The following is a 10,737-nucleotide window of genomic DNA, read 5'->3' as shown; positions in this document are numbered from 1 at the left end:
TATTGATATATTGATATATAGATATATTGATATATTGATATATTGATATATTGATATATTGATATATTGATATATTGATATATTGATATATTGATATATTGATATATTGATATATTGATATATTGATATATTGATATATTGATATATTGATATATTGATATATTGATATATTGATATATTGATACATTGATATATTGGTATATTGATATATTGATATATTGATATATTGATATATTGATATATTGATATATTGATATATTGATATATTGATAAATTGATAAATTGATATATTGATATATTGATATATTGATATATTGATATATTGATATATTGATATATTGATATATTGATATATTGATATATTGATATATTGATATATTGATATATTGATATATTGATATATTGATATATTGATATATTGATATATTGATATATTGATATATTAAGTAATAATTCCATCGGCGGTTCGCTCACGGCGCTTCGGACCTGGCCGTCTTTCGAACGGTGCACGTCGACTACCACTCCTCTTGTCCAACAGTTTCGTTGGGCACCATCGTCCACTATTATGACGATGTCATCGACTGATATTGGTTCGATTGGCGGTTGGAACCACTTAGTACGTCTGGTGAGTGTGGGCAGATACTCGCTCAACCATCTCTTCCAAAATTGGTCAGTCATTCGTTCCCACGATCCTCCCATGTGGGGTGATCCTGGTGGAATAAAGGTAAACTCCAGTTCCGGGTATTGTCACTCGATCAGCGCCGGCGATATACGTTCAATTTCATCTTTTAATATTCTGCTAGCGCCTTTGAAATTTGTGCCATTGTCCGACAGCATGCGGCGGGGGCAGCCGCGTCTGGCCACGAACGACTTCAGAACGCATAGGTATGAGTCAGTCGAGAGCGACGTAGCTATATCTAGGTGAACGGCGCGTACCGTGAGGCATGTGAACAGCACACCCCAGCGCTTCTCACGCAGTTCGTTTACGACGATTTCGTTGTGCAGGTGATGATATTTGCGGTAATAAAACTCAACAAGCAGATACGTCAATCGATGTCGTCTTAGCAGAATTATCGGGCGTTTTACGCAGACTTCAACTCCTTCTATATTGTCTATCCGTCCCTTAATACGTAGAATGCCCGAGTCATCTATATAAGGAGAGAGCTTGAAGAGCAGGCTTTTGCGATCGGTTAGGCGGTGCCCCGACTTTAGGGAGGTAATCTCACTATAAAACTCCTCTTCTTGGCATATTCGAATAAAAATCACATCCATTTCTTTGCTGCGTTTAAGGAGCAGCATCTTCTGCAGCTCTAATCGCCCGTCCAATTTGGTCTTCTTAGTAACAATCCGTAGGAAATCCAGTACGCATAGCAGTGCGGCTCTCAATTTCTCCAGCTTGCTGAAGTGCTGCAGATCCGGCAGGATACATCTCCAAGAGTACGTGTGATTGGCTTGTTCTTCAGCATGGTATAACATGTTTATTGCCGAGCCCTTTTCTGTGCATGGCCACTGCGATTCTTCTAGATACAAAAATGGTGGTCCATTGAACCACCTGGTCGAGCCGTGAATTTCGGGCGTTTTGGTCCATTTTGTGCCATCGTCTGCCACGTTTTGAGCTGATGGGACCCAGCGCCAGCTGCCCACATCTGATTCTTCTAAAATCTCTCCGATGCGAAGCGCTACGAATTGTTGGAACTTTCGAGAATCGGACTGGATCCAGTAGAGCACGTCCTTTGAATCCGTCCAAAATGTTCGTCTATGTATGCGTACCGACGTTTCATTTTGGATACATTTGGCCAGTCTCAGACCTAAGACTGCGGCCATTAGTTCCATACGAGGTATAGACACGGGCTTCAAGGGTGCTACTCTCGTTTTTGAGGCGGCTAAACTGCAATGTACTTGGCCATCATGTTCAGCCCGCAAATATACAACTGCTGCATAAGCATTAATACTGGCGTCCACGAATGTGTGCATCTGTACAGTCTGGGTTCGTCTCACCCACTTCATACACCGTGGAATACGGACGGTATTCAACTTTGAAACTAGATCTAGCCAGTGTCGCCAATCCACTTCGTCTTCTTTGGTAAGGTCGTCATCCCATCCGATGTTGGATCGCCATCTGAAGGATGATCTTGGCGCGTATATTATAGAATCCTAGCAGCCCAAGCGGGTCGAAAATAGACATGACCACGCTTAGAACGCGTCTTTTAATTGGGCGCTCCTTAGATGCTTTTGCAAGCAAGTTCGGCTTTACCACAAAGGTCAACAGATCTTGTCCAGGTAGCCACCACAGGCCCAGGACCTTTTCTTGCGCTTCATCCTTACCGCTGATACGCTTGTCCAAGCCCTCACAGTCGTCTTCCAGCGCCTGCATAACTTGCTTTGAATTTGATGTCCATTGGCGCATCTCGAAACCGCCACTAGCATGAATCCTTTTTACAGTCTCAGCTAACTGCATCATTTGGGATTCTGAATCTACCGACTGCAGCCAGTCGTCTACAAATGTGTTTTCGCAAATCGGATTCTTGACGTAATTTGCTAGGGCTGGCGAACAGGATGCTCCGAACGTCTTGACTTGCATAACGTACGTTTCGGGAGAGCGCGACGAATCTCCATCACGCCAGAGAAACTTCTGAGCCGCTTGGTCTTCTCGGCGCACCTTGACCTGATGACACATTTCCCGTATGTCGCCGGATACGGCGAAGCGTATTAGCACGCCCATCAAAGATGGTAGTGTATCTGGATAAGCAAACAATCGTTCAGCGACGTGCCACTAACTTTGGCGGCTGCATCCCATACCAAGCGTGTCTTTAGCTTGTTCGGATTGGTGACTGTAAAGATAGGAAGAAACCACGACATCGTGTTAGCTACTAACTCAATATCCTTCAGCCGGCGGATATATCCTTTCTGTTTATAGTCGTGCATCGTGTTCATCATGAACTTCTTTAGTGGTGGGTCTTTGAACATCTTTGCCTCTAGACATTTAAGGCGCTTAACCGCCATCTGGTAAGAGTTTGGCTTATGAATGCGATCAAACCGCCATAGCAGGCCAGTCTGCCAGCGCTTTTCGTCTTCCAGATAAGTTGTTGTTGCCTCCATTATCTGGATCGAGCGTTCGTCCTCTCTGGATCTCAGCGGATTTCAGGAGACGCTCACACCTAGTGACTCCAGGGCAAAATAGCTCTTCAGAGCCTCATCCATCCCACGTGTCGCACTGCACTGGCAAATATGTAGCAGACGAGGCGTGGTGCTTTCACCCACCATAGGGCGGCCATATACAGCCCATCCTAGTCTGCTTCGCGCTGCTATGACGTCGCAGGGGTGCAGTTATTTTGATGTTGTCCAAGCCGATAATGAGCTGAGCCTTTACGTAGTTATACGGCAGGATGGGAAGCATAGATAAATACTTCCGAGACTTAAGCAATTGTGGCCCGATACTTTGCTCTGTACCGCATTATGTTCTAGTTCCAACTCGGCTGCAAGCGCTCTTTCTATTAGCGTACACTCAGCTCCTTCATCCTTCATCCTTACTACCGCTCGTGGTAGGCGTATGTAGCAGTACATGGTGCGTTGACTCGCAACCATCCACGTGACATTTCTTCTTTGTTTTACACTGTTGTGCACGATGTCGCATAAAGCAGCAAAAGCAAAGCCGCTTTTCCTTGACAAGTTCCCACCGCTGTTTTGTACCCATGGCTCTAAAGTCGCCGCAATCTGAAAGACGGTGGTTACCAGCGCACTTTGCACATGAAACTCTCTCCTGTTCCTGTTGATAACGCTGTTGCGGCGAACCCTCCGGGTTGTCTACTGTGTTGTGCACAAAAATTCGCTCTCTAGTGGTTTTCGTGGAGCTCTTCTTTTCGTTATCAGTCCGTGGTATCTCGTAGGGCGTGACCATATTGGCGCACATAGCCACATTAAACAGCCAGTTATCAAAGGTGGCCAAACTACTACCATCATTTGACATTCGATGCCGACCCCAGTCCAATTTCATATTGCTGGGCATCTTAGCAGCAAGTTCGTTTAACAGCGCGGGATCGTAAAGATATTCGTGCATACCAATGGCCACTATCGTTGCGCAGTAGTTTTGGACAGCTAAGGCCAGTCGGATAACAGTGTTCAAATTGTCCGATTTTATTGCTGGCGCCTCTCGTAGCTGTTGCTGCAACGCAGCATGTACTATTCAGAGCGGCCATACAGCATTCGCAATGTGCCTATAGCATACGGTACTGTAGCTGGTATCATAAGCTTTCCACGCACCGCATCCAGGGCTTGCCCTTTGAGGCACTTCTGAAGCCGGATGAGATTTTCCTCATTGCTGAATCCACATCTCTCTGTGGATTGCTCATAATTGCTGATAAAGATCAATCATTCCTCTGGTTTGCCAGTAAATATTGGTAAATCTTTGCTGATTACGTGTCGCGCACTGATTTGCCCAGATGTCAGCGGTCCATTCCAAGGCGTCGCAGCATTAGAATGTACATTATCGAATTGCTGCCGCGGCGGGTGCTCTATCGATCTATTAAGCGCTCCCAGAACTGTGTGGCCCATGTACGCGGCAGTACTGGGCTCCGTAGCCTGGTTAAACACCGCCGTGTTTGCTTGATATGGCAAACTAGGGTGTACACTCCAATTAGCCGCAACCTGTTTCTGCTTGCAGATCACGTTCTGGCATCCCAAAGGGTTGAAGAATGCTCCCTCTTTCTCAGTTCTTTGCTGCGTCGGTGTTGAACTTTCCCTTGGACCAGTAGCTGCAGACGACGTAGACGTACAGCCGCTATAAATTTCTATGTTTGCTGCTCCGCTACCCTTTTCTAGGCCGGCGACTTTATCTTGAACTCCAGCGAGGACAGGCGATCCGTCAGCCTGTCCCGTTGACCATGCCGTTACAAGCGTTGCAGTTCCACCGGGTTGATTACTACTTGTCGTCCTTCTCGCACTTGCATCTTGTTCATCACCGTCAGCCATCTCGCCACACCAATACAGTGAAGTCCGCTTTGAGGTTATGGCAACACGTGTCTCTATAGGCAGCTCAGGTTGTGACTTTGCAAGTCGCTTGCTTCGCAGAAATCTCCGCCGTAGCACCTCAGATACTCTCTGCAGCAGAGAATATTTCAGAATGTTGGCGCCGAGAGTCGCGCCGGGCGCGTATTTGGCAGGGATTTCTAGCGTCGAAAAGAAACAACATTCGATTCGATGTACGATACGACACGATTCAATTCGCTACGTACGATTGGCTGAAATCTTTATTATCTTTCATTATTTAATGATCTACATATATTTAACAAGTTTATGAGACTTACATTCGTGCTCCGCACGCGCTTATCTTCTTTTAAACTTCTGCTCAGCTGCAAGCACAAAACGAAAGTGAACCTCGACGAAAAGGCAAATTGTGCAGCTGCGTGATATCGACTTCTGTATGTACAAACTAATTCTAACGGTGCACTTCCAGCGTAAGAAGCGAGCGCCGCTTACAGAAAAATGCGATGCCCAGTAGGACTTAGTGACAATAGACATTTTCACTTCGCCCCGTAACTGATATATTGATATATTGATATATTTATATATTGATATATTGCCGGCGACTCTTCGATCGGCCTTGTTGTTGGCGTGGAGACATCGTGCTGTTACGAGACGAAGGTTAAAAAACATGATAAACGTTAATTATGCGGCTTTATATGGATGGTCCACAGACCTGTGGATCTAGGATTCTAGTCTGTACTGGAGATTCTACTTGATAGAAAATGGAGACTAGGTTCTATCGGGAGCAGGATCAGCTAAGAGGTAGGTCTCATGGAGACACCTCGGGCTGTTAACACGTCGACCACTCGGACTTTTTGGTCGTCGCCAGGATTGGATTCAACCCAGACGCCAGTCATTAACTGGGATATTATCTTCTTTAATAATGACTAGATCGTCCCGTTGTAAGTCTCGCGTTGGAGTTTGCCATTTGTTATTTTGTGTAATTCTTAAAGATACCCATGTTGTTGCAAAGCCTTCAAGCGCTGTCAGCGGTTGATGATGGACGTGGCGTTTTCCTTGATCTCGGCTCTGTGGCGGAAAGTAGAGGACCCCCGACTGGAAAATGACCGGGAGTCAGAGCTAAGAGATCAGTAGGATCTTCTGACATTGGAGATATCGGTCTTGAATCCAGGCATGCTTCAACTTTGGATAGTCGATGTAGACTTATAAAGTAGAGTTTTAAAACTCTTTACACCTGCCTCTCACAGGCCGCCCATATGCGGTGGAAGTGCCAGGACAGTTTCTGGAGACTGTAAGTGGCCTGGAGTTGTGTCTTAAGCGTTTCCACAAAATCGCGCGAAAGAACTTTGGCCGCTCCGACTTGGGCACCCTCGTCTTGCCACAAATCTCGCAAATGCCGCTAGGAATTTTTCTGTGGTCAGGTCAGATGAAGCTTCTACGCAAAGACGCACACGTAGCCTTTTGTAATAAGGCAGGCGCGACCTGGGTAATTTTTAACTTCGAACGACTCCTGTGTGAGTAAACGGCCCAGAGAATGTGACTCTCTCCACAGTCAAGTCGCCCATGAGCTGCGTTTGTAATTTCTTTTTTTGGATGACGCAGATTTTGCAGGAATGGATTGTGGATTTGACCAACACCTTGAGCTTTGGAATCCAATACCGTGAACGTATTAGACGCATCATGAGCTGGTTGCCTCCATGCAAGGATATACAATGAGTGAAAGCGGCCAAGAGACGCGTGTATCGGATGCCGTTCTTACCCGACCACATGCTCGAATAATACCCTTACAATCTAAAAAGGGGTTCAAATTAAGGAGTTTGCTGGAAGTGAGCTGTTTTTTCGTACTCAAGCAAGTTTACTCTGACAAGTATGCTTGTCTCTTGGTCAGGAGAATAAGTCTTTCTTGTGCATAAGAAATCTCGTTGCTGTCAATTTCAATAGTTGACGGAAGCGACAATGGTTTGCTTGAAGAAGCGATAGATCAATGCCAACAATCGCAGGGCTCGATCGAACTTGAAGAAGAAATGAGGCAGCCGGTTCTTGGAGCCAGAACTCCTGCATGAATATTTTTGCCTGAACAATGACTGGACCCAGCCAACCTGTTGGATCGAACAGTTTGTAAATCTGTGAAAGGACTTCACGTTCGGAGACGGGCTGCTTGGTTGTTAGCTCGGGTGGAGCGAAAAAGAACTCATCGGTGTCCCGAGAGTCTTCGCCGAACAGGCCTCCTCGATTTCTAAGAAGTCGGCGTGAAGCAAGTGGTCCTTGGGAATCGCTCTTAACAAGTCCCTTTTGCCATTTTTTGCCAAACGATTCTCGTTTCGAAGAAAATAGCCGAAAATCGTTTCTTGACCAACGAGAGTGCCACATATATTGGGATAGGAGCCACCTAACAATATGGATGGGAGGATATCGGCGCCGAGAAACACTTCTATCTGTGAGCGCCTGTAGAAAGAGGGATTGTTCAAGTGTAATTTTGGAAGTTCTTTCAAAGCATTTTGGGGGATGGTGTAGGAGGGCAAATTGCCTGCTAGCTTTGGAAGAACATAAGCCGAGGTTTCAATGGGAACCCTGGGCTTTATCGGAGAGCCAATATTAAAATGACAGAGTTTTTGAGGTTGAGCCGAAATAGCTTGATTTAATCCAGAGACCTGTGCGTCGACGGGTTGATATGGATGTTTAACCCTTTTGAATAACCGCTCTGATATAAAGGTCGTTTCTGACCCAGAGTCGATTAGTGCCCGAGCTGTATATTTTGTGCCCAAATGACACACTTGGATGACAGCCGTGCCGAGGAGAACACCATGTGAGCTTGCGGAAAAGTAGTTTTGAACGGTAGCTAGAAGCGGTAGTAGAAGTATAGACGAAGGAGGGCTCAAAACTATTGGTATTTTGGAAGCGGAGGGCACCTGGGATCTGTCACGGTGGAGCAGTGTGTTGTGACGTCCCTTGCACGTGAAACAACTATGTGCGCTAGTGCAATCTTTCAACTGGTGCTGTCTGGCAAAGCAGTTAAATTCAACTTTTGTTGTTTAACGACGGACATTTATAGAAAACATTCATTCGGGTACGGACATTTATAGAAAACGCCTTGGTTGAGAGCTTTGTAACATAACTCGTACCCGCGTTTTACCTTTTCCCATAAAGTTTTAATCTGTTCTCGTCTTACTTGGAGAGTGAACAGTGACACGTCAACACGTCCGCTGCGTCATTGATCTTCACTTCAAGCTGGCCTAGTCGGTCAGTTATCGAAACGAAGTCGTTCACTGCCATTTCGCTTGACTTCTACATCTTTTGCGTAGTCGAACGGGTAATTTTTGGGGTAATATATCTTGTTGGAATCGGACTCACAGGCTTGCGGACGGTTGTGCTGGTACCCTCGACCTTGAGTTTCCCTAAATCCGCTCTAGGTGAGGTTTAAGATCGCTTTGACTCCTTGTCGGACGGTGCTGTGTCGTTTTTGGCTGTTTTGATTACCACCGATTGGCATACTAGGCTCTTCACAGAGCCAAAAATTGTAATAATCGGGTGAGATGTGAAAAAAATACAAATAATTTAAATCAGCCGAGCATCATTTCTTTATTGAAACACCAGAGAAATTTGATTAAATTTCTTTTGACAGGGCGGCCGTGTGGTGGAAACGGATCAAACAAAAAATTTTTGCGTATTGTTTATTAATTGTTGATCTCAGTTAGAAGCACGTTTATTCCAAATGCAGCTCAATGGAAAGTTTTTAACATATAATTATTTCAAATAATTTGTTATTTTAAGAAAATACAAAAATATAAAAGTGGCTCAGACTCAGTTTATCGAAAACCGATCTTGATATTTACCTTTTGCACTTACCAATTAATTTGTAAAAATAAATATAATTTGTTCCTGAAGCTGCTGTGGAGAAAAATAACAAACGATACACATATAATCGGATGTGTGTGTGTGTGTGTATATACATGCAGGTGAATTTGCACAGTGTTTCGGTTTTAATTAACTAAATACAAAACGGAATTGTATGTTTTTTATTTAGGTATGTGTTTATTTGGTGAAGTATAGAATGGAGAAGCGCATACACTTATTGCTCAACGGAGCGAAAGCCTATGTGTGCAGATATATCTTGATGTACTTGCTTGATCAATATGGCGATCGGTTAAATTTTTGGGTATGCACTTGTACATATATATACATATGTACCGACATCAATATGGAGACTTGTAGCTGTTCCTGGAAACTTCTATTGCAGATCCACCGATGCTTGCTGGGGCGAACTACAGATAATAGCTGTTGTAAAAGATCCGGCTCGAAGGACCAGATGTTGTAGTAGGGTATCCACTGGGCTTCCAGGTAAATTTGTTCGAATTGCTGAATATTGATATATTGATATATTGATATATTGATATGTTGATATATTGATATATTGATATATTGATATATTGATATATTGATATATTGATATATTGATATATTGATATATTGATATATTGATATATTGATATATTGATATATTGATATATTGATATATTGATATATTGATATATTGATATATTGATATATTGATATATTGATATATTGATATACTGATATATTGATATATTGATATATTGATATATTGATATATTGATATATTGATATATTGATATATTGATATATTGATATATTGATATATTGATATATTGATATATTGATATATTGATATATTGATATATTGATATATTGATATATTGATATATTGATATATTGATATATTGATATATTGATATATTGATATATTGATAAATTGATATATTGATATATTGATATATTGATATATTGATATATTGATATATTGATATATTGATATATTGATATATTGATATATTGATATATTGATATATTGATATATTGATATATTGATATATTGATATATTGATATATTGATATATTGATATATTGATATATTGATATATTGATATATTGATATATTGATATATTGATATATTGATATATTGATATATTGATATATTGATATATTGATATATTGATATATTGATATATTGATATATTGATATATTGATATATTGATATATTGATATATTGATATATTGATATATTGATATATTGATATATTGATATATTGATATATTGATATATTGATATATTGATATATTGATATATTGATATATTGATATATTGATATATTGATATATTGATATATTGATATATTGATATATGATATATTGACACATTGATATACTGATATATTTATATATTGATATATTGATATATTGATATATTGATATATTGATATATTGATATATTGATATATTGATATATTTGTTGTGGTAGGGCGTCCGCAGGGCTTCCAGGTAAACTTGTTGCAATTGCTAGTAATTGGGGGAGCGTTTCTGCTCTGAAAAATTGTATTTTTCTAAATTGAAGTCAAACACGTTCTGTCACTTGAAGGATATTTTTCGTCGGATATTTTCAGAATATATGTTTCAATGGTGTTATGTATGTATGTATATGTTACAATAAGTGTGGTGAATTAGAATTTTCATGTTCTGCTTCCGGAGTTGGATGGCGGTTAGATGGCGACGGCCAGATACACTTCTTGTGTGAACATGCCGCCCGCTTGCAGTATTGCAAAAAAAAGGGGAGAAGTAAGTGGCTCTGTTTCTCTGAGCGCAGGAGCCGGACGGTATCCACCCGAAGACCGTGTTTTGGGCCAATGGTGCGCCGCCATGGCTCGGCAGGACGCCTTGGAGAATTAACATGGGATAT

The 10,737-nt window shown here is 41.9% G+C and overlaps 1 protein-coding gene across 1 annotated transcript; it reads right to left on the bottom strand.

Moving 5' to 3' along the window:
- Nucleotides 1-747: 747 nt before the first annotated feature.
- On the bottom strand, nt 748-2,722 carry LOC135431215 (uncharacterized). Its single transcript, XM_064686202.1, has 2 exons — nt 2,184-2,722; nt 748-2,119 (listed from the first exon to the last, which is right to left on the bottom strand). The coding sequence occupies exons 1-2, from the start codon at nt 2,720-2,722 to the stop codon at nt 748-750; spliced, it is 1,911 nt and encodes a 636-aa protein (XP_064542272.1).
- Nucleotides 2,723-10,737: the final 8,015 nt, after the last annotated feature.

This window comes from Drosophila montana, unplaced genomic scaffold, assembly GCF_035044405.1.
Source record: "Drosophila montana isolate Dmon_TW-CO22-7 unplaced genomic scaffold, ASM3504440v1 contig_3176_1, whole genome shotgun sequence".
Taxonomy (NCBI): Eukaryota; Metazoa; Arthropoda; class Insecta; order Diptera; family Drosophilidae; genus Drosophila; species Drosophila montana.
Note: the sequence above shows the minus strand (reverse complement) of the source record. Positions and strands in the feature narration are given on the sequence as shown.

Bases quoted from the DNA above. Each gene is read 5' to 3' on its own strand.
- LOC135431215 (XM_064686202.1), bottom strand. From the start codon at position 2,722: ATGGGCGTGCTAATACGCTTCGCCGTATCCGGCGACATACGGGAAATG. The intron at 2,120-2,183 runs GTCTATTTTCGA...ATCATCCTTCAG, and splicing joins CGCGTTCTAAGCGTGGTCAT to ATGGCGATCCAACATCGGAT.